This window comes from Clupea harengus, chromosome 12, assembly GCF_900700415.2.
Source record: "Clupea harengus chromosome 12, Ch_v2.0.2, whole genome shotgun sequence".
Lineage (NCBI taxonomy): Eukaryota > Metazoa > Chordata > Actinopteri > Clupeiformes > Clupeidae > Clupea > Clupea harengus.
In genome coordinates, this window is record NC_045163.1 from 24,447,362 (window position 1) to 24,469,182 (window position 21,821).

The window sequence follows — 21,821 nt, forward strand, 5'->3', positions numbered from 1 at the left end:
CCTCCTGGATTCAGACTACTGTAAATGACTGAGGCAGTCGGTCGTACCTTCTGGATTCAGACTACTGTAAATGACTGAGGCAGTCGGTCGTACCTCCTGGATTCAGACTACTGTAAATGACTGAGGCAGTCGGTCGTACCTCCTGGATTCAGACTACTGTAAATGACTTGAGGCAGTCGGTCGTACCTTCTGGAAGTCGTCGAACTTCTTCTGGAGCACCTCCACCTGCTCCAGGTCGGAGCCCACTTCCTCGTTGGTGAGGGCGCCCTCCTTCTCGCCGATCCACTGCTGCAGCTCGTTGGCCTCGCGGAACAACATGAACTTCTTGCAGCTCTTCTCCAGCATGTCCTTCCTCTTCTCGCCCAGCTCCTGCAGGGTGCCGTACCTAGAGCGGCGCCAAGCACAGGGTTACTACCGCACAGGGCAAGACTAGGGGCCTATTTACAGCGGAGGAAGTCTCGGTTTGACTCCTGAAGACCCAACCAAGCCCATTTGCACATTGTTGTGATAGTTGTTGTCTACACCATGACAAGTACTCTAATTGTTCTTTTAACCAGTATGAAATTATTTTCATTTGGTTTATGGCATCCATTGTAGAGCAGCAATGGATGAGTACTTCAAGAACAAGATCTTTTGTATCTGGTGAGCCAAAACTAGAAAAAAAAAACTCTTTAGATTCTGTAAATATTTTACAGATTCTCTAGAGTCCAGGCAACACATGAGGGTGTCCACAAATTCTACAGCACACACACTGAAGAGAAGAGTAGATGGAAGATCACAACGGACAACTAACAATAATAACAAGACAAAATCAGACAAGGATGAGGAGTGAGAGCGCTAGCTTCTATCCCCAGGGTGAATAGAAGACTGATGGGAGCTGGCGGATGCATCTGTGACACCGACCAAGGATGAGGAAGCAGAAGAACAAGACACAAGACAATGTATCACTAGATACACCACAGAGTTAGTGAACAAGACACTAGATACACCACTGAGTTAGTGAACAAGACACAATCGCTCTAAACAGGGTCAACGACTGAAGGAATGAATGAACGTCGATGGTTAGTGAGTGGATTAACGACAGACGGCCAGACGCGGTGGTGGATGAGAGAAGAGTGATGGAAGGACCACAGAAGACAGAAAGAGGAGGGCTGGTCCTGTGGGGGGGGGGGGGGGGGGGGGGGTGAGGGGGGATACTCACAGGTCCTCCACCTGCTTCATGCGCACAGACACACTGCACGCTTCCTTGGTGACCAGCGTTCTGACAGAGAGGGTCGCCCAGACGCATGCAGGCATTAGTGGGTTAGGGCGGAGAGAGAGAGAGAGAGAGAGAAGAAAGAAGAGAGAAGAAAGATGAGGAGGGTTGAGAGAAAAAAAAAAGAAGAAGGGATGAAGAAAGGAACAGTCATTAGTTAGATATAGAGTCATCCAGAAAAAAATAGAAAGAAAGAAAGAAAGAAAGAAAGAAAGAAAGAAAGAAAGAAAGAGAGGGGGAGAAGAAAGGACGTGAGAGAGTGGTGCTTCTTTTAGGCATCTGGTGAGAGCCAACAGTTAAGAGGGTTAGGTGTTCAAAGACATGGAGGCTAGTTAAAAGTGAGCGTTTAAAGCGTTTAAGAGTTCAGAAGCACGTAGCTTCCTGTGAAAGGTCTTATAGCGGACTTGTTGATTGGTTAAGAGCATTCAAGTATAGTATGCCTTTCTGTGAAAGGTCTTACAGCGGACTTGTTGATTGGTTAAGAGCATTCAAGTATAGTATGCCTTTCTGTGAAAGGTCTTATAGCGGACTTGTTGATTGGTTAAGAGCATTCAAGTATAGTATCCACCACAACATCAAGATCAATACTGACTCTTTATCTCTTGCTCCATCCAAAACAGCAAGAAACCTTGGGGTCATTATTGATGACCAACTGACCTTCACGGCCCACATCGCCTCTGTCTCCAGGTCGTGCCGCTTTGCGCTATACAACATCCGCAAAATCAGGCCGTACCTAACCCAGTATGCCACCCAGCTGCTGGTGCAAACCTTGGTGAGCTCCCGCCTTGACTACTGCAACGCCCTCCTAACGGGCCTGCCGGCTTGCGTGGTGAAACCACTACAGATGATCCAGAACGCGGCGGCGCGTCTGGTGTTCAACCAACCGAAAAGGGCACACGTCACCCCGCTACTCATCGAGCTCCACTGGCTGCCAGTAGCTGCTCGCATTAAGTTCAAGTCACTTATGCTTGCCTACAGAGTGCTTACTGGTTCTGCTCCCACCTACCTAAATGCTCTTGTAAGGGCAAATGTTACACCCAGGACGCTGCGCTCGTCTAGTGAGCGTCGTTTGGCACTGCCGTCCGTGCAAGCACGGCAATCCAGACTATTTTCATTTGTAGTTCCACGTTGGTGGAACGAACTGCCTAGTACTACCAGAGCAGGGGCGTCCCTCTCTACCTTCAAGAAGCTTTTGAAGACCCAACTCTTCAGAGAGCACCTCCCCTCCTAACTGGCACCTGACTAGCGCTTAACTTGCACTTCAGCAGTTACATTCCTGCACTTCTTTTTCCTCTTTTCTAGGTTGTTGTTTTTCTAATTCTCATGTAAAGTAGTATTTATTGTTACACCATGCTTTTTTATTGCTCTTAGCTTGACTGTTCTCTCCCTTGTACGTCGCTTTGGACAAAAGCGTCTGCTAAATGACTAAATGTAAATGTAAATAGTATGCCTTCCACACACTAAGAGCCTTAAGTGGCACCAGCTGTGGCTTGCGGTTCTGCGCGTTCTCTTACTGGTTCTCGATCTGCTCCTGACGCAGAGCGATGCTGCCCTGCTCGTCCAGAAGGTTCTCCCGAGAGGACGACTGGGTCGGGTCCAGCTTCTTCACGTAGGCCGCGGGCACAAAGCCCTGGCGGTCGTTCACTTCCACTTTCCACCAGTCCTGTGGGGGAAAACACAGGACACAACCGGTGAGGATAGACTGGGAACAGTGCACCTTTTAATTAGTTGATTATTATTATTATTATTATTGTTATTATTCTATTTAATCTGTGATTTGTTTTCTATTACAAAAAATATTCTTACAACCTTGGGTTAGCGGTGTTTCCATCTGCTTTTTAACCTTCTCCTCATTACGGGGAAAAAAAGTATGTGGTCTGTCTAGACTTCTGTAGCTTTATGTAATTTTGCTTTCCTGCATCAGACTGCTCTGTTAGAGTGTAGTGTAGTGTAGCGTAGCGTAGCGTAGCGTAGTGTGACTGGGAGCTGCAGTGCTCGCCCTGTGCAGTGGGCCCTGTGCAGTGGGCCCTGTGCAGTGGGCCCTGTGCAGTGGGCCCTGTGCAGTGGGCCCTGTGCAGTGGGCCCTGTGCAGTGGGCCCTGTGCAGTGGGCCCTGTGCAGTGGGCCCTGTGCAGTGGGCCCTGTGCAGTGGGCCCTGTGCAGTGGGCCCTGTGCAGTGGGCCCTGTGCAGTGGGCCCTGTGCAGTGGGCCCTGTGCAGTGGGCCCTGTGCAGTGGGCCCTGTGCAGTGGGCCCTGTGCAGTACCTTGTTGGTGCTGTTGAGCAGGGTGAGGATGTCCCCCTTCTTCATGGTGACCTCGCGGGGGCTCTTCTCCTGGTAGTCATAGAGGGCCAGCACCAGCTCCTTACCGGTCTCATCATCCGTGGGGGCCACTTGTTGCTGTTTGGGAGAAGGAGAAGATGAACTAAAGTTACCGTGGCCGTCTCAGAACAACTCCATTAGTAACACTGTAGCCTTGTAATTAGTATTAGTATAAAAAAACGATGTGAACATTTCCCCTCCCATCCTCGGAATGGACTGAATGCTGAATCCTGCAGGACTGGGCCTTCTGCTTCAGGTACTGGATGTGTGTGTGTGTGTGTGTGTGTGTGTGTGTGTGTGTGTGTGTGTGACCAACTCTAGACTCACTCTGCAGGACGTGGCCTGCTCCTTCAGGGACGAGATGCTGCTGCCGTAGGCACTCAGGTCAGACATCAGAGCCTCGTGCTTCTTCAGCAGAGCCTGTGGGGCCACACCAGACGAGACCAGATTAACACTCATGACATGAACTCATAAATCCTCAACACCTTCACACTACTGTCAAAGTGGTTTAGACATGGGTGGACTGAATGGATAGTCATCAGCTCATCTGCAATCCTGGAAGCTTAGATGCTTATTTATTGAATAATAATAATTAGTAATACAATTGATAACCCAGTACCACAGATTACATCTTTCTTCATGTACGTGTATGTATCTACTGATCGCTATGTTGTTGCCATGGTTTTTAATCAGTAGAACTGTCGAATTCAATTCATCCTCATGATGGCCAAAGTGACACAATGAAAATAAATAAATCCTCACCTCAGCAGAGTCCTCGTCTTTGCCGTAGTCGGGGCTCCCCACGATGGGCTCCTTCTCCCTCATCCAGGACTCGGCCTCGTTGGCGTCGGCAAAGTACTGCTGGGCCTGCAGAGAGTCCTCCAGGTCCTGCCGGCGCTGGCCAGCCTTGCCCTTCAGGGTGTCCCAGCGGCCGTTCAACTCGCCCAGCTTCACCTTCACTTCCTCCCCAGCAAAGTGGCCTGGCAACCAGGGAGGGAAACACAACAATTCAGCATCTAGAAAGTCTCTTTGCTCTTACTTCCCATTTACACGGTCCCATAGGTCTAAGTTGTGGCACTGACTCCAACTATTACAGTGTAGAAACTGTGCCTCTTTTATCCTAATAAAAACTCAAGCAAAGTTGTGAAGGTACATTTTTCGAGCTCATTGTCTAGTTGAAAAGGAGCGTAAATGGCCTGAGGCACCCACCTTCCTCCACCATGGCCTCGCCCTTCTGGGAGACGGCCTTGATGCGGGGCTCGTGTCCAGCAATCTCAGCCTGCAGGGCCTGGTGCTTCTTCAGCAGGTTCTGCACTCCAATCAGGTCTTTGCCTGAGAGTCAGAGAGAAAGGGGTAATGAGCACAAGTCTTCTCATGAGCATAGAACACTGGAGCGTAGAACACTGGAGCGTAGAACACTGGAGCATAGAACACTGGAGCATAGAACACTGGGGCATAGAACACTGGGGCATAGAACACTGGGGCATAAAACACTGGGGCATAAAACACTTGAGCATAGAACACTTGAGCATAGAACACTGGGGCATAGAACACTGGGGCATAGAACACTGGAGTAAAGAACACTGGAGTAAAGAACACTGGGGCATAGAACACTGGGGCATAGAACACTGGGGCATAGAACACTGGGGCATAGAACACTGGGGCATAGAACACTGGGGCATAGAACACTGGAGCATAGAACACTGGAGTAAATAACACTGGGGCATAGAACACTACAGCTTGTAGAGACACTACAACCTAGGATACCTCTTCTACTTTCCTCTACCACTAATACAGCACTCACATAGATCTCAATCACTTAAATATGGGCTACCTTTCTACGTCACCAAAGCACTTCAAGTCCAAACACACTCAACACAGACACCTGTGGTGTAGCTACAGACCTCTGTTGGTGGAGGCGGCGATGGGCTCCTTCTCACGGATCCAGGTCTCCTCGTCCTCCACGTCCCTGAAGAGCTGCTGCAGACGCAGCGAGTCGGAGAGCTTCTGCTTGCGGGCGGCCATGGGCTCCTTCAGGGCCTCGTAGCGGGCTACCAGCGCCTCCTGCTTCTTGCGGATGTTGTCGGCGTCAAAGTGACCTGCCTCCTGGAACTGACGGGCCTGGATGGTGATGCCGTCAATGCGGTCCTGTTAGGGGGGGGGGGAAAGTGTTTGGGGGCAGTTTAAACATTGAACAGATCACTGACACATGTTGGTAGAAAGCATTTCATTAAATGATGCTCTTCATACTGTTGATATCTTCATTTGCATACATTTATGATGTTGAATTTATATACTAAAGCAGGCAATAGAAATTTACAAACAAGATAAGATAAAATACGACAAGCGGAAATTAAGACCAATATTTCTCATTATACATCAGTTTTGCTATAGGTGAGACTTCAGTATATTTCACGATGAGCGATGACAGGTCTGTTTCCTGATCCTTACCTGGTGGGCAGCGACGTCAGCCTCCAGAAGAGCGTGCTTCTTCTGCAGGTTCTGCACGCTGGTCAGGTCTTTGCCGTAGTCGTCGGACGCCAGGTGGCCCTCCACCTCGTACAGCCAGAGCTCGATGTCCTCCACGTTGCGGTTGAACTGCTGCTGCTGGTTGGCCTCACGCAGCTTGATGCCTATGGGGAAAGGCAGCACAGACCAGAGTGAGGCGTGCTTCTAGAAACATCCATCACTTTTGCCAATCCGCAGGGGCACTCTTCACAATATAATGCAGTAAAATACTCCCATCAGACATGGTATGTAATTATATTAGCTTTTACCTGTGAAGTATGCTACAACACAAGTTTTTTTTATTTTTATAAATACATATTCAAGTAAGAATTCAGTTTAATGGTAAACATCTATGACTGTTCTGAAACTTGGAGCATAAACATCAAAATCTCCCAAACCGTGTTGTTTCAGTGCCTATATTACCCAATACACAAAATGCAGAAATATAGGTATATACTTCTTATATACTACTATCCAAAAGCGCTCATATACTTCAACATTTGTGGTTATGTACAATGTAAAAACACTGCAATACAAAGTCTCTATACGAGGACCAAAGCCTAAACCACACCTGTCCGGGGCCCCAAAGCCTCTCACCTTTGAGCTCGGTGGCTTCCAGAAGCTTCTTCCACTGGGTGCTGACCTCGTCCATGCGCCCGGACACCTCGTCGGAGGCGTAGTGGTTGCCGTCGATCAGCTCCTGGCCGGACTTCTGCAGGGCATCGATGCGGCTCTGGTTGGCTGAGAGCTCGGCCTCGAAGGCCTGGTGCTTCTGCACTTTGCCCTGCAGGTTGGAGGGGTCCTGAGAAGAACACGAGGGAAGAGCCAAAGATGAGAACAAGGACGAGGCATGGCATTTTTCACCCCTGACATCTTGTACATGCCTTGAATGGCTCAAAACAAGAGTAATTAACAGGATCTAAAAACCAGAGATGGACCCCCGTGGGGACGCACCTTGTAGGCCTCGTCAGTGGCGGTCTTCATCTTCTCGTTGATCCAGCTCTTGAGCTCGTCAGAGTCGCGGAAGAACTGCTGCAGGTGGAAGGAGTCTTCCAGGGCGGCACGGCGGGACTGAGCGCGCTCATGGAGGGCGTTGCGTCGGCTCAGCAGCTACAAGACAATCAAAGGGATAGGATGGCCACAAATTAAACTACATATACCATATATTTATATTATATAATTATTACTACATTTATATTCTATTAAACTATATATACTAAATTAACTATACTTTATATAACATCATATAATGTATATATAAAGTATAATCATGCCAATCAAAGGTATAGGATTAGGGTTATAAAGAGATCTCTGTGTTCCAAGTCTATTGTAACCATCTGCAGTGGCTGTAAGAGATCAGGCAGGATGTGTGATTGAGGGCGGATGGGTGGGTAAGCACTCACAGCATCTCGGCGAGTGGCCACATCCTCCTTGGCGTAATGGTTGTTCTGGATCAGCTTGGTGGCAAACTCATCCAGGGCCTGAAACACAGGGACAGGACAGGACAGAGCAGCGGGTTAGGTTTCCCGTCAGAGACTAGTGAGCAAATGGTATTGGGAAGTGGGGTCGCTGATGTGTCCCAGTAAGAGGAAGCCTTACAGTGATCTTCTCCTCCTGGGCGCTGAGGGATTTCTCAAAGTCCTCGTGCTTCTTCAGCAGGGCCTCCACGCTGTCCAGGGAGTCTCCCAGGTCCTCGTTCAGCAGGAACGCCTACACACAGGGAACACGTTCACAACGCTTTCAGAAAACGGCTTCTTATTTGGACTCACTTAGCCTGCACATTATTTGATTTGTGGAGTATGCCAAGAGCACACAGAACATTTTCAAAATGTTAACCACCAAGATTTGCTAATTATTGAAATTATAAAAGTTTTCTCCAAAGCGCCTTACAGACAGGCAGCAATCAGGTATCAAATCCAGGTCAAGTGCTTCCAAAGCGGTGACACTAACCACTGCACCACATTAAGCAACAACCTGCAGCGATAAGGTATCAGGCACTTCCAAAGCAGTGACGCTAACCACTGCACCACGCTAAGCATTATGAACCATGGGACGCACCTCCTGTTTGCTCATCCAGTTGTCCACCTGCTCCGTGTCCCTGTAGAAGAGCTGCAGGTCCATGCACTGCTCATACTGCTGCCTGCGCAGCTCCCACAGCTCCAGCAGAGACTCCTTCTCCTCAGTCAGGATGCCCAGCTACACACACAAACACACACACACACACACACACACACACACACAGAGACAGAGAGACAGAGAGACAGAGAGACAGAGAGACACACAGACACATGTGAGTTTGTGGGTTTACATTTTACAGTGGTTTGAGGTGTTACAGGTGTTCGCAGATACACAGAAGATAAAACACATACCTTCTCTTTGACCTCATCAGAAGCGTAGTGTCCGGTGTTGAGCAAACAATGGCCGGCTTCATCGGCGGCCTTGAAGCTATCCTCATGAGCGTCAATCTCTCCCTGCACAGAAGAGACACACATATCTCACAAACTGGAACGCAAATACACACTGGAAGGATTACTTAGCACCAATATGAATCATAAATGACCAGTTCAAATGTAAAGCATCCGGTCTTCGAGGTGTTTGATTAGGTTTGGCTATGTGCTACTGTAAGCAGAGAACAGGTGTTCTAGTGAGGTTCTGGTGGTTTGGCGCTAAGAACAGGTGTTCTAGTGAGGCTCTGGCGGTTTGGCTATGTTCTACTGTAACTACTACTCGGCTCTGGCGGTCGAGTTCCTGTACCTTGTGCTCCTGGTGGCGGTCGAGCAACGCCTCGGCTCCGGCCACATCATTGGCCAGCTCGTCAGCGTTGATCAGGGCCTTCATCTCCGTCACCCAGCTCGTCAGGTCACGGAAGTCAGCGGTGAAGCGCTGCAGCCTGGGGGTAAAGCACATAGCAGATAGTCAGCTCTATACCGTACATGACGGCAGCCAACCTATTCAGGGATGTTGGACTGCTGTACCATGTCACCATCGCAGTGCTAAGAAAACTTGGTGTCAGTCAGTTTTTCGTAGCTTTGTGATGTTAACATCTCTGAATAAACACTGTTCAGCTGTTGAAAACTAAATTGCTGTTGAGATGCAAACTGTGCGACTGGGCTCAGCCCTTGCAGTGATGAGGACGCACCTGTAGGAGTCGTTGAGGCGGGCGTGGCGCTCGGCGGCCAGCGTGCGGATCTGCTCCCAGTTGGTGATGAGCTCGTCCCGCTTCAGGTGGATCTGAGAGGCGTTCTGGGGGTGGGTCTGCTGCAGGCGCTCGGCCTCGCCGCCAAGAGTGTTCACCTGAGCACCGAGAGAGGAGAGGAGGAGGTGAGGAGGAGAGGTGGTGAGGAGGGGCTCAAACCACTCTCAAGTCACTCAGGAGGTTGGTGTTTTTTATATGTAGAGCATAAAAAGCTTCTGGAAGTGAAGGGATTCTTGTGACTTTACGTAATGTTGCTGAGGACAGACTTCAGGAGGCGGCACATCTTAGAACTAAAGTCTACCGCTTTTGTAATGACCTCATCTGTAAAATGTATAGTTGGGAAATGTTCAGCATGTAGGAGTATATGTTTGTCCACACGTTTCAATCAAATGATGCAGGTATTATACAGGAGTCAGAGTTACGCAGGAGTCTCTAGTGAGTGTTTTTCCGCAGTGATGCAGTGTGTGCAGTCTGACCGCAGTGAGTGATGCAGTGTGTGCAGTCTGACTGCAGTGTGTGATGCAGTGAGTGATGCAGTGTGTGATGCAGTGTGTGATGCAGTGTGTGATGCAGTGTGTGATGCAGTGTGTGATGCAGTGTGTGATGCAGTCTGACCGCAGTGTGTGATGCAGTGTGTGATGCAGTGTGTGATGCAGTGTGTGATGCAGTGTGTGATGCAGTGTGTGATGCAGTGTGTGATGCAGTGTGTGATGCAGTGTGTGATGCAGTGTGTGATGCAGTGTGTGCAGTCTGACCGCAGTGTGTGATGCAGTGAGTGATGCAGTGAGTGATGCAGTGAGTGATGCAGTGAGTGATGCAGTGAGTGATGCAATGTGTGCAGTCTGACCGCAGTGAGTGATGCAGTGAGTGATGCAGTGTGACCGCAGTGTGTGCAGCCTGACCGCAGTGTGTGATGCAGTGTGTGATGCAGTGTGTGATGCAGTGTGACCGCAGTGAGTGATGCAGTGTGTGCAGCCTGACCGCAGTGAGTGATGCAGTGTGATGCAGTCAGTGATGCAGTGTGTGCAGTCTGACTGCAGTGTGTGATGCAGTGTGTGATGCAGTGTGTGATGCAGTGTGTGATGCAGTGTGTGATGCAGTGTGTGATGCAGTGTGTGATGCAGTGTGACCACAGTGTGTGCAGCCTGACCGCAGTGAGTGATGCAGTGTGATGCAGTGTGTGATGCAGTGTGTGATGCAGTGTGTGATGCAGTGTGACCACAGTGTGTGCAGCCTGACCGCAGTGAGTGATGCAGTGTGATGCAGTGTGTGATGCAGTGAGTGCAGTGTGTGCAGCCTGACCTTGTCCTCCAGGGCAGCCAGGTCTCTCTCCAGTCCCTCGTGTTTGCGCAGCAGTGCCTGAACGCTGGCCAGATCCCTGCCGAAATCATCCGACGCCATCAGCTGCTCCTTCTCCTTGATCCAGCTGATGGTCTCATCCACATCCCTACAGGCAAACGCAGATTTACAATCAACATCAAACTTCACTTTTCATTAACAATCAACATCAAACTTCACTTTTCATTAACAATCAACATCAGAAGTCACTTTTCATTAAGTAATCTACTCACTTGTTTAAGAATGTACCCATCAAACCTTCATTATTGATTCCACCCTGCTTTATCTACACCTCAGTTAAACCTACTACACATTTTTGTAGTTTTATCTGATTCATGATTCATTAGTATTCATCATTAATCTTCCATTACCAAACTACAACAATTTTAATAGCGCATGATGAATGGAGACTCAGTGTACCTGTTGAAGCGCTGCACCTCGGCGGCACCGAACAGCTTGCCCTGCCTCTGCTGTGACAGGCCCTTGAGGCGCTGCCAGGCGGCGTTCACCTCCTCCTGCTTGCGCTGGATCAGCTCGGCCTCGGGGTGGGCGTCTTGGGTCAGCTTGCCAGCCGTCTGGTTCACGTCGTTCACGCGCTCCTCGTGCGCCGCCAGGTCCGTCTGGAACTCCTCGAACTTCTTCTGCAGCACCTGCACGTGCTCCAGGTCCTGACCCAGCTCCTCGGAGGTGACGATGGCCTCCTGTGCGAGACGGGCGGGAGGGAAGGCACAATGAGCACAGGGACTTTTAGTGCAGTCGCATCCCTGATGTGATTAGACTAATCCTTGCACTACATCACACGGATGCAGGCCATTACTATTCTGTGCTTTACGGAGGTTAACTGGCTAAAACCTATGTATAAAGTCTAAATAACCTTAATATAAAGTCTAAATAACCTAAATGTCAAGTATAAATAACCTAAATGTATACAATTAAGTAAATAGTCTATGAGGAGTCAAGGGTATTAAGCTTTACCGTACAAATATTAACCGTAAGAATCTGCTATAGAACTTAATAAAACATGACTTGGTAAGAAAATGATGGGGCTTAAATTTGGTATTTGTCTGTCTGACCTTGTCGCTGATCCAGTCGAGGGCATCCTCGCACTCGCGCAGGTACTGCACCAGCTTCTGGGCCTGCAGCAGACGCACGCCCTTCTCCTTGGTCTTCTGCAGCAGCTGGTCCCACAGGCGGTGCAGCTCCTCCAGACGCGTCTGAACACAGGGGGGGGGGGAACAGGAGTTAGGACACATCTCCTTTCACCACTGAGAGGAAGCGGGCTAGCCAACTGCCCTACTAGGCTCAGTGGAAGGAACACAGCAGAAGTCTATGAGAGAAGTCTGCTTAATTATGTGTCATGGTGGTTTAATGGGGTGTTCAGGGCTACACCACTTCTCTTGTAGACCCAATTATTCCTTACCAGCCTGAGAGAGATGGAAACTCAGGAAATAACACAGGAAAGACAAACTGAAGATGCTACAGAGTCAGAAGGGTACTATACGAGTTGAATTCCATGCAAGAAAGCAATTGCACGCTCTAAAGGTCATGAATTCTACTAGTGGGGCAGAGAATTCATGCCATCACAGCAAATCAATGTCACCACAGGACAGAATCAGGGGGAAAGATGTTGAGTTGTGGAAACAGAGTTGAAGTCACAGCACTCAAGCACCTACAGGGATGTAACTTCCAAAATTGACACTTGTTACTATGGGCCGCTGGGAAGTCCGGTAGGGCGTGAAGGACTGAACCAGATGGGAGAGGTTAACGACACACTGAAATCTACTGGAATGCTGCTGCTGTAGTGCTTCCTCATCATCATCATCATCATCATCATATATTTGAATTAGCACAAGGAATTTAACTTATGTTTCTGTTTATGAACAAAGCAAACAAAACTATTTGAAGAAAACAAGTCTAAGCCAATGTGTGTGTGTGTGTGTGTAGGTGTATATGAGTGTGTGTGTGTGTGTGTGTGTGTGTGTGTGTGTGTACAACCATAAGCGATCTGCATGAGGAGGAGTATAAGGCCTTACCCGGATGGTTTCGGAGGCAAAGTGACCCTCAGAGATCATCAGGTTGCCCGTTTCGTCCAGTTTGATGATGGCCCCAGCATTGGCCTGCACCTCCGCCTCAAAGGCCTGGTGTTTCTGGAGCTTTCCCTGAGGGCACACACACACAGATCCATGGACAATGAGAACAAAATAACACCCTCATGATAAAAGCATCAACCATCGATATCATGGAATACTAAAACAGCAACTATATTTATTTAGATGGGCTATCAGTTCATAGGGCCTGGCGTGGTCTACTGTAAGGGCCTGGCGTGGTCTACTGCACGGGGCCTGGCGTGGTCTACTGCACGGGGCCTGGCGTGGTCTACTGTAAGGGCCTGGCGTGGTCTACTGTAAGGGCCTGGCGTGGTCTACTGCACGGGGCCTGGCGTGGTCTACTGCAAGGGCCTGGCGTGGTCTACTGTAAGGGCCTGGCGTGGTCTACTGCACGGGGCCTGGCGTGGTCTACTGCAAGGGCCTGGCGTGGTCTACTGCACGGGGCCTGGCGTGGTCTACTGCACGGGGCCTGGCGTGGTCTACTGCACGGGGCCTGGTGTGGTCTACTGCACGGGGCCTGGCGTGGTCTACTGCACGGGGCCTGGCGTGGTACATATTTTTATAGGTGCCACAGGTGATTAACTTCAACGAAAAGCTGAAATATTGCATGAGGCAACAGCAGTTAAATATTACCCACGCCACATTCTTTGAAACTCTAAAGCCCGCGACTGAGCAGACTTCTCATGTGTTGCACACATTGGACCTTGACCCCCTGTTGCTCTCGCTTGCGTTCCTCCCCCATCATATAAAAAAAGAGCAGTGCACTCATGCGTGAAGACTTGAGCAACTCGAAACTAACATCTGTGGCAAAATCGCTCAGACACTTTCAATTCAATTTTATCTATATAGCGCCAAAACAATAAAATTGTCTTAAGGCGCTATACAGAGCCCGGTGCCTGGACCCCTGTTCATTACACTGCTAAATCGTTCTGCTACAACAATACTCTCATGATTGACAGCCTGCCTCCGTGTCTAACCTGCAGGTTGCTAGGGTCCTTGTAGTTCTCATCGGAAGCGATCTGCAGCTTTTCCAGGATCCACTTCTCCAGCTCGTCAGCATCGCGGCGGAAGAACTGGAAGCGGTACGAGTCCTCCAGCTTCTGCCGGCGCACGGTCGACAACTCCTTGAAGCGCCGGTATCGGTCCAGCACCTGCTGCCGGCGCTCCTGGATGTCGTCGGCCGTCTCCAGGACTTTCACCCCACTTGCATCCATCTTCTGTAGAGGGGAGACAACACAAAGAAAGGGAGTTACAAAATGAAAATGAAATAAGAGCCTAGAAGCACTACACCTAAATAGATCTAACGTGTGTAAGCCTGGGCAATCGCATACACACACTGACCATACTTTGGCCCAGAGGGAACCTACACGTTTCAAGCTCCTCAAAGCAACATGCAATGAACACACAAACGGAAAGAGCGAGAAGGTAGTGAGCTATTTGGCTGCAGTAGCTTCGATGAACAGATTATCTTTGCGTGGTTCAACAAAATGGCCAAGGACTCCTCCAGCCCCTCCTGTCAGTTGTATCAGTGGAACGGTCAAGCTGTCGTTTTCACAATCCCATCTCTTCACATTCTAGAACACGCTTTAACTACAACACTGAGGCGGGGGCCATTATTTACACGAGCAGAGGACAACGCTACGCAGAGGGTGTGGGACAGCATTATTAGGGTGGTGTGTGTGTGTGTGTGTGTGTGTGTGTTTGCGTGTGTGTGTGTGGGGGTTAGCAGTCCAGCTGACGTTTAGCAGACCCCCGGCAGCTGAGCACACCAGGGGGGCCTGGCGGAAATTCCACAGTGAAGCGCCGGACAAACGCTCTCCGAGCACAAAGAGAATGCTGCCGTCAGCTCCCAACCCCCCACACACACACACACACACACACACACACACACTCCCTGTGGTGCCAACCCCCAACCTTTACCAAAACTATCGACCGTGCTCTCACCACACCCCCACACGTCTCCCCAGCCCTGGTCCTGCCTGTCTGTCTAGTAGGGATGGGGGGAAAAATCGATTTTTCGATTCCTCTCGAACGATTCTGTCTCGATTCATAAAAGTTCATAATCGATTTTTTTAATAAAAAAAAATAAATAAAAAAAAAATTATAATTTTTTTTTATTTTTTTTTTGTACACATTCATTTTGTGTTGAAATGCAAGTGGCATCGATTATTGCAGACTCTGAGTAGAAAACTCAAATGTTTTAAAAATTGAGATGCATCGATAATCGTTTTATCGGTTTAGAATTTATAATCGATAATCGGTTTAGAATCGAGAATCGGTTTAGAATCGAATCGTTGACCTCTGAATCGGAATCGAATCGAATCGTGAGGTGCCAAGAGATTCCCACCCCTACTGTCTAGCGTGCCTTAGAGAGAGCCACGCTGGGCTCAGCTGGCCAGGCCACTAGAGGTCAAAGCATTGCACTAACAGAGAGCGTACGGAGAGAACAACAACTACATTTCCTGGAGACATGTACAGATACAGGTACTGACAGCACAAAGAGGATAGGCCTATATATTTCAGTGTTGTATTTGATATCTTTTTCTCTAGGCTATGCCCCACAGGAAGTGACACCACAGGCCATTAGCTTGGCATTGTGGTCAGGTGGGGCCCTATGGGAACTGTGCAGTGAAATGGGACGTTTCACCCAATGACCTTCAAAACAAGGTCTTTCCAGAGAGGTTCCCAGCCACACCTTGCTGCCTCCCTGTTGCCGAGAGGGCAGCTGACTTCTGGGAACGTCAACCACCTGTGAGACTATTTTGGTGGGGGGTGGGGGGGGGGGTGTAAAGTAAAGTGCCAGTCATGCCAGAGAGTCTGTCTATAGAGCTGTGGCTCAGACACTCCCAGAAATACTTTACTATACCTACTCTACAGTCTTAAGTAGATTTTCAGACCTGTGTCAAATTCTCATGGGGGGTTGTCTGATCAGCTGATTGATGGTGATGGCACATGAGATATTAGGAACGGTGGCCCAGTTCACTCGGACTGCTCTGTTTGGACCTGACACATAGCTGACAACATCTGAAGCCATTTCACAGGGTTCTGTGACCTGCACCTACTGTAGTGTAGGGATTAACCCGTCAGTGTGATGGTGTGACCTCAGACGGGTTCACTCTGGGCCTCAAGGAATGGGCAGATGGTTTCTAATTGTGCTTTGTTTCTACTGTAGCTAATATCCAGAGCTTCAAACTCAGGCCACTAACGGTTAATTAACTAACTCCATAATGAATGCAGACTGTGTAGCGCCACTCACTACATTAAAATGACTTCTGACTCTTGTGATACATTTTAGACTAATTATATATTTTTTTATCATTTAAGAGATAATAAAACTTTAAAACACTGACAGAATATTTACATTTCACTGACTAAGCATCAGGAAATTAAAGCTTAAGAGCCGTCAGGCAAGGCCAAGGTCAGTGACCAGAGAGAGATGGAGAGAGAGAGAGAGAGAGAGAGAGAGAGAGAGAGAGAGAGAGAAAGAAAGAGAAGGATGAATGGATGAGATGAGACAAAGAAAGAAAGGAAATGGGAGGAGGGGGTTAGCCCTTCTTCAAACAGACAAACACAACCAGTGGGGGCCGGCTTTACAGTCATCCACACACAGTCAGGGACCAGAGAGAGAGGGAGAGAGAGAGAGAGAGAGAGAGAGAGAGAGAGAGAGAGAGAGAGAGAGAGAGAGAGAGAGAGAGAGAGAGAGAGAGAGAGAGAGATGGAGAGAGGGAGAAAGAAAGAGAAGGCTTTACAGTCATCCACACAGTCACTGCCATGGCCGGGGGGGCCAGACTGGATCAATGAAATCCTTTGTTGCAGAGGGCAAGAGGAGGAGGAGGAGGAGAAAAACAACAGAGAATGAGTGGTGGAGTGAGAGAAAGAGAAAGAGAAGAGAGCATGAGATCGAGTGAGAGAAAGAGAAGAGAAGAGAGCATGAGATCGAGTGAGAGAAAGAGAAAGAGAAGAGAGCATGAGATCGAGTGAGAGAAAGAGAAAGAGAAGAGAGCATGAGGTGGAGTGATGAGAAAGAGGAAAGAGAAGAGAGCATGAGATCGAGCGAGAGAGAAAGGCAGACACTGCATGAGGTGGGGTGAGAGTGACTCACAGAGAAAGACACTCTGTGTGAGAGAGAGAGAGAGAGAGAGAGAGAGAGAGAGAGAGAGATATGGAGCGCGAGAGAGAGGCAGTTTCCAGAGAGCTTCCATCCACTCCATCACAGAGTGGATCAGTGAGTCAGCAACAGCAACAGCAACAGCACTGCACTCAGCATCAGGAGAGAGGCTGCATCCCCATCCCCATCCCCCATCCCCATCCCATCCCCATCCCATTTCATCCCCATCCCCAACCCCCACCGGTGAGTGCTTTACATTACAGGAGGTTCCATTAACTGCCTGCCAGTGCCTCCTTCAACACCCCAAATCACAACAGACCTGCTGCCTGACTGTGCAGCAACAGATGCAGGGAGACTGTTATGAAGCGGGTTATAAGCAGCTGTAGCCCCATCACTGGACTGCTTGCCTAAGCTCCACTCCAAGCACCAAGACCCTCATGGTTAATGACGCCACCTACACAGGCACAGAGCCATTGGCAACAAGCACAGGAGAAGGCAGGCATAAAATGTGTGCAAAATGGTGGAGGAGACGGCATACACAGCCTCCAATGCTCTCCAATCATTTCACAGTTCACACTGCTACATTTTCTCCCCACACAGCAGAATAAAGTTTGATCTCAAACCCCACTCCAAAAAAAACACACACAGATGTGCAACTATCTACAATAAAAACTACATGCAGTGTGCCAACTTAAAGCCGATTACAGGCAACGAGTGCAGATTCCATCGCGTTTACAGTGACAGCCCCTGCGTTGAGCCGCCCCTCCCCCACCCCCCCACCCACCCACCCATCCCATCAGCCCCTGCTCTCGGCTGGCATCCTGGGGATTTAACAGCAGGCTGTGACCTGATTCCGGCCAGATAGTGGTCACTACAGATAAACATGGAAACTTGACCCTAGCTGGCAGATTGATGTCAACCATTAACCAATGGGATATCAGTTTCTTCTTAAAAGGGAAGTTGTTGTTTTTTAAAAAGAGCTCCACCCTCCTCTGGGGGACTGTGACCGTGTCTTCCAGAGGACAGGCTGTGGACTCCGGTGATGTCATCACAGGCTGCATGCACGAGTCCTGGGCTGGGCGTGAAACTCAGGTCACCGGGCCTCATGACGATACAGAGGAGCTGTAGACTCCCAACTGCAGAAAATCTGTCCAATTCCTTCCAAAGTGTAGGCTCTTCTGCGGTGAATGATTTCAAACTCATTGATGGGGTGTCCCCAGCAAGAGCACAAGTGAAGTGGTGTTAAGCGCCCCTTCATAGCTACACAGCTGTACAAAAAGATAGCGCCTTTTTCCACTTGGTGCACTCCACCAGATAACACCATCTCCTCCCACTTACTTAAAATGGCAGCCCTTAAGCAGCACCTCCAGATTCTCTGACGCTTCTCCCCCACTTCTTCCTCCCCTCACTCTCCCTCATATGCGCACACACACACACACACAACACACACACACACCTTTCAGATGCTAACCCTCTGCATTCCACAGCAGACAGCTATGTGTGCAGACTCACATCTATGCGGTGTTGTGTTGTGACAATAGACTATTACAAACTGTGAAGCGAGAGAAGCCACCTTGTAGCGGTCAGACCACAGGCACATGACCGCACACCCACACGACCACATGGGCCGACTTCAAGCACCACTTCACAAACCTAACACACGACTAACAAACAAACAGGCAGCCATGCCGACCGCAAACCATCGTATGACTAAACCAAGGAGGAAACAGAACAATCACAAAACTCCTTTGCTCTCTTAACACTAGCTGTAGGATGAAGCGCTCGTCTCTAAGCATGTCCCCCTTCTTCTCGCTCACTTTCAGCTGAGCCATTTTTAGATTCGGCACACTTAGTCCCTCTCCATCCCAGCAATCAGGAGACCTATTTCCCAGCCCATCCTGATAATGAGATCTGTGGTATAAAAGACATGCCACGGATTCTGTAGGAGAGCAGTGGAGGTATTTATAAACCCCAAGAGGTTGCGGGGGACACATATAACTGCAGAAGTATGTCGAGCAAGGACGCGAGACAGTGCGAACAGCGGAAGGGGAGAAGGCACTGTGTGAGAGTGTGTGTCTGTCAGAGAGAGAGAGAGAGAGAGAGATGGAGAGTCAATTATCCTACATCACAATGCGACATTGTTATTCCATCCAAAGATCTCAGCAGAAAATGGAGTCAGAACAGAGAACTAACCCACCCTGCAAACACAAATTCAAAAAGCTGCTGCTCTCAAACTAGCACAACAACGCCTAAAGCGCCTGGCCGTGTTACTGCTTCCAAATGAATGTAATGTGAGACCCTGAGGCCTATCACAGAACCTCTGCTTCACTCCCACACAAGAAGATAGAGGCGCTGGGAAAATCAGATGAGGTCAGGTACGTTTCCATGGAAACACATCTGTTATCAAGGAGGTTTAAGGGAGGGGGGGGGGGGGAGGTCATGACGTCAAATTTAGGGAGGATGCAGAGCGCCTGTGGAATTTACAGGAAACGGGTGGGCCGTCTCCGAAGGGCCTCCACGGCAAAGTTTGTGTGAGCAGTGAAGAAACAACGCCTTTCAGCGAGAGAGAGAGCACAGAGAGAACACAGAAAGAGAGAGAACACAGAGAGAACACAGGAAGAGGCCAGTGCCCATTTTCTGAATCTTCCCTTGCTTAAACCATCCATACTTCACAGGATACAAAGAAGTAGCCAATAGAGTCTGTAGTCTTATCTGCAGGCCTATATCAGCCTACGCAAGACTCTCCTTCCTGCCCACACTAACTGCTGTTGTGAAAGTGCATCTACTCCTCACGTGCCCCCTCCCTTCTCCAGGGCAAAATATCCAGTCAACATAAATATTGATGAGCCGTAACTGCAGAGACGATGCCATTGCTGTGCTTAAAGCCCCATCTCCGACATCTTTCTCTGGTTTATTTCTGAAAAATGGCCCACTAAAAACAGCACATCTGACAGTGAATCTCACAAAATGGCAGACACAGACCGACGTCAACGAAAGGGATGAATTCCAGATCACAGTGTTGAACTCTACAGCCTCTGCTCACTGAACACAAGCTTTAGTCTTCTTTCTCCATGATGTGTAAATAGCTGGGATGTATCCAGCTCTGTTTTGATAAAACACAGCAACCTTTATCATGCAGGAATCCCACCAGTCCACACACTCAAACCCATGCAGAAAACCGCACTGGATTCATGTGACTCGGTCATGATGACACAGGGACATCATAAAACTATGGCTGTGAGCAACATTGCCATCGAGCTGAATGAATCCAGGCATAAACATGCCATAAACAGTTAAAACACAGTAACACTTGTTCTTTTTGATATTTGTTCTTCTCTATTGTACTCTGTGTGTCTATCTAATTTTAACAGATAGGCCAGTGAGGTGAGCACCACGCAAATCTCATATATGGCCTTAAATAGGACAGGATTTCACTCATCATTCGTTCATCTATCTTTCTCTTTCCTTCCTCTGTTTCTCTCGCTCCATCCTCTCTGCACCGCAGGCAGACGCATTGCCCCTGCAGCACACAGGCCGTGTGGGGAGGAAGCCAAGACCGGGCCCAGCCCTTGCGTCTCTCTCTGTCTGAACAACAGCAGCAAGACAGAAGACACACACACACACACACACAACACACACACACACACACACACACACACACACACACACACACACACACACACACACACACACACACACACACACACACACACACGTCCTTTTCATAGGACTACTTCCTGCTCTCAACATTCCAGAACCTTCTGACCATTCTTTACATCCCCAGCCACTCCACCCACCCTCCTAAATCGGCCTCCCGCTACAAACCACTGCAAAACCCATTCAAACAAACAAACGCACACAAACACAGGGACACGCTCATGCCACACATTACCTTTAGTTTGGGTTTAATAAACTTGGACATGGTAACAGGTGCTAGGGGCACAACATTAATGTACAGTTAAAAACATCGATGATTAAGTAACAACAACAACTCAGCATTTTCATTGGTTCAACTTAAAAAAAAAATTTTTTAAAAAAGACAATCAGGCTTAATTAGCCTAAACATGCAAAGAGGCCAAACCATCACACATAGGAGTTAAACGAAACGCAAGAGAGAACAGCAGACGCTGTACAAAGCCGCCCCTCACACACACCCTCCAACTCCCAACACCACAGGCCATGGCAGCTCATTCACTTGGTCGCCCACCTGACACAGACATGGCAGAAGTGACAGCACGGGAATGGCACTCTGCTATGGGGACACTCCCAGGCAGCTAAGCGAGCAGCAGACAGCACTGGCTAGGGTTACGGGGGGGATGCAATGTGATACAGAGGTGGCATGCACTCCCTACAATGACACACTAAGAGCTACTGTAAGTCACTGGCCCGAGCTTCACATTCCATGGCAGCCAGAGATAGTCTTCCACTGACTGGCAACGGTCAAATGGTTTCACTCACCAAGCGTGGCTTTCAAGTAACTAGGAAACACAATCTATTCAAATGTGATTAATCTCACAGCCTGGGTTTCAGGCAATGCAACAGAAGAGTGACTGTTGCAATAGAGGCACTTTTATATGGTTTTATGACAGGACCCATTAAATGAACAGCACATTTTTTTTTAAAACAAGGAATGTTAAGGGTGTGTTCTTCCCCGCTTAACCTTTTGGATAATTAGGCCTGGGACATAAGACTGGCATAATATATCCTTTCATACAAGACCTATGACAAATTACCCTTACTTGAGTTGCCCATTGGAATGAAATACTAGATTGGTGACACTAAAGAGTACGAAACATGAGGGCCACTTCTGATGTGTCTGAAGGCTTCAAGCTCACAGCTGGAGGAACACACCCATGTTTCTGTTCCTCACTAACGCAGGCGTGTGTTCAGTAAACCACGATGAAAGTAACAGGGTGACTGGTTAAGAGGGTCGTTTTTAACAGGTTCCTCATACGTACAGAGGTTAACTAGGTAAAATTGTGGAGGTA

At 48.8% G+C, this 21,821-nt stretch overlaps 1 protein-coding gene across 9 annotated transcripts in view; it reads right to left on the reverse strand.

The window, feature by feature from the left end:
* The window catches only part of sptan1 (spectrin alpha, non-erythrocytic 1), a 40,641-nt gene that overhangs the window by 16,821 nt on the left and 1,999 nt on the right, over positions 1-21,821 (reverse strand). For 5 of the 9 annotated variants that reach the window (XM_031578411.2, XM_031578414.2, XM_031578410.2 and 2 more), the window contains exons 2-23: positions 13,703-13,942; positions 12,651-12,776; positions 11,691-11,831; positions 11,038-11,318; positions 10,582-10,726; positions 9,223-9,377; positions 8,838-8,973; positions 8,453-8,554; positions 8,142-8,279; positions 7,683-7,793; positions 7,487-7,564; positions 7,038-7,193; positions 6,681-6,885; positions 6,027-6,208; positions 5,480-5,723; positions 4,785-4,907; positions 4,338-4,555; positions 3,903-3,995; positions 3,519-3,653; positions 2,770-2,918; positions 1,202-1,261; positions 187-385 (exon numbers count right to left, since the gene is read on the reverse strand). In XM_031578411.2, the coding sequence (XP_031434271.1) occupies positions 187-385; positions 1,202-1,261; positions 2,770-2,918; positions 3,519-3,653; positions 3,903-3,995; positions 4,338-4,555; positions 4,785-4,907; positions 5,480-5,723; positions 6,027-6,208; positions 6,681-6,885; positions 7,038-7,193; positions 7,487-7,564; positions 7,683-7,793; positions 8,142-8,279; positions 8,453-8,554; positions 8,838-8,973; positions 9,223-9,377; positions 10,582-10,726; positions 11,038-11,318; positions 11,691-11,831; positions 12,651-12,776; positions 13,703-13,942 (3,417 nt within the window). Of the gene's footprint in view, positions 1-186; positions 386-1,201; positions 1,262-2,769; positions 2,919-3,518; positions 3,654-3,902; positions 3,996-4,337; positions 4,556-4,784; positions 4,908-5,479; positions 5,724-6,026; positions 6,209-6,680; positions 6,886-7,037; positions 7,194-7,486; positions 7,565-7,682; positions 7,794-8,141; positions 8,280-8,452; positions 8,555-8,837; positions 8,974-9,222; positions 9,378-10,581; positions 10,727-11,037; positions 11,319-11,690; positions 11,832-12,650; positions 12,777-13,702; positions 13,943-20,725; positions 20,767-21,821 lie in introns of those variants that run through there. The other 4 variants (XM_031578417.2, XM_031578416.2, XM_031578412.2 and 1 more) reach the window with 2 other exon arrangements.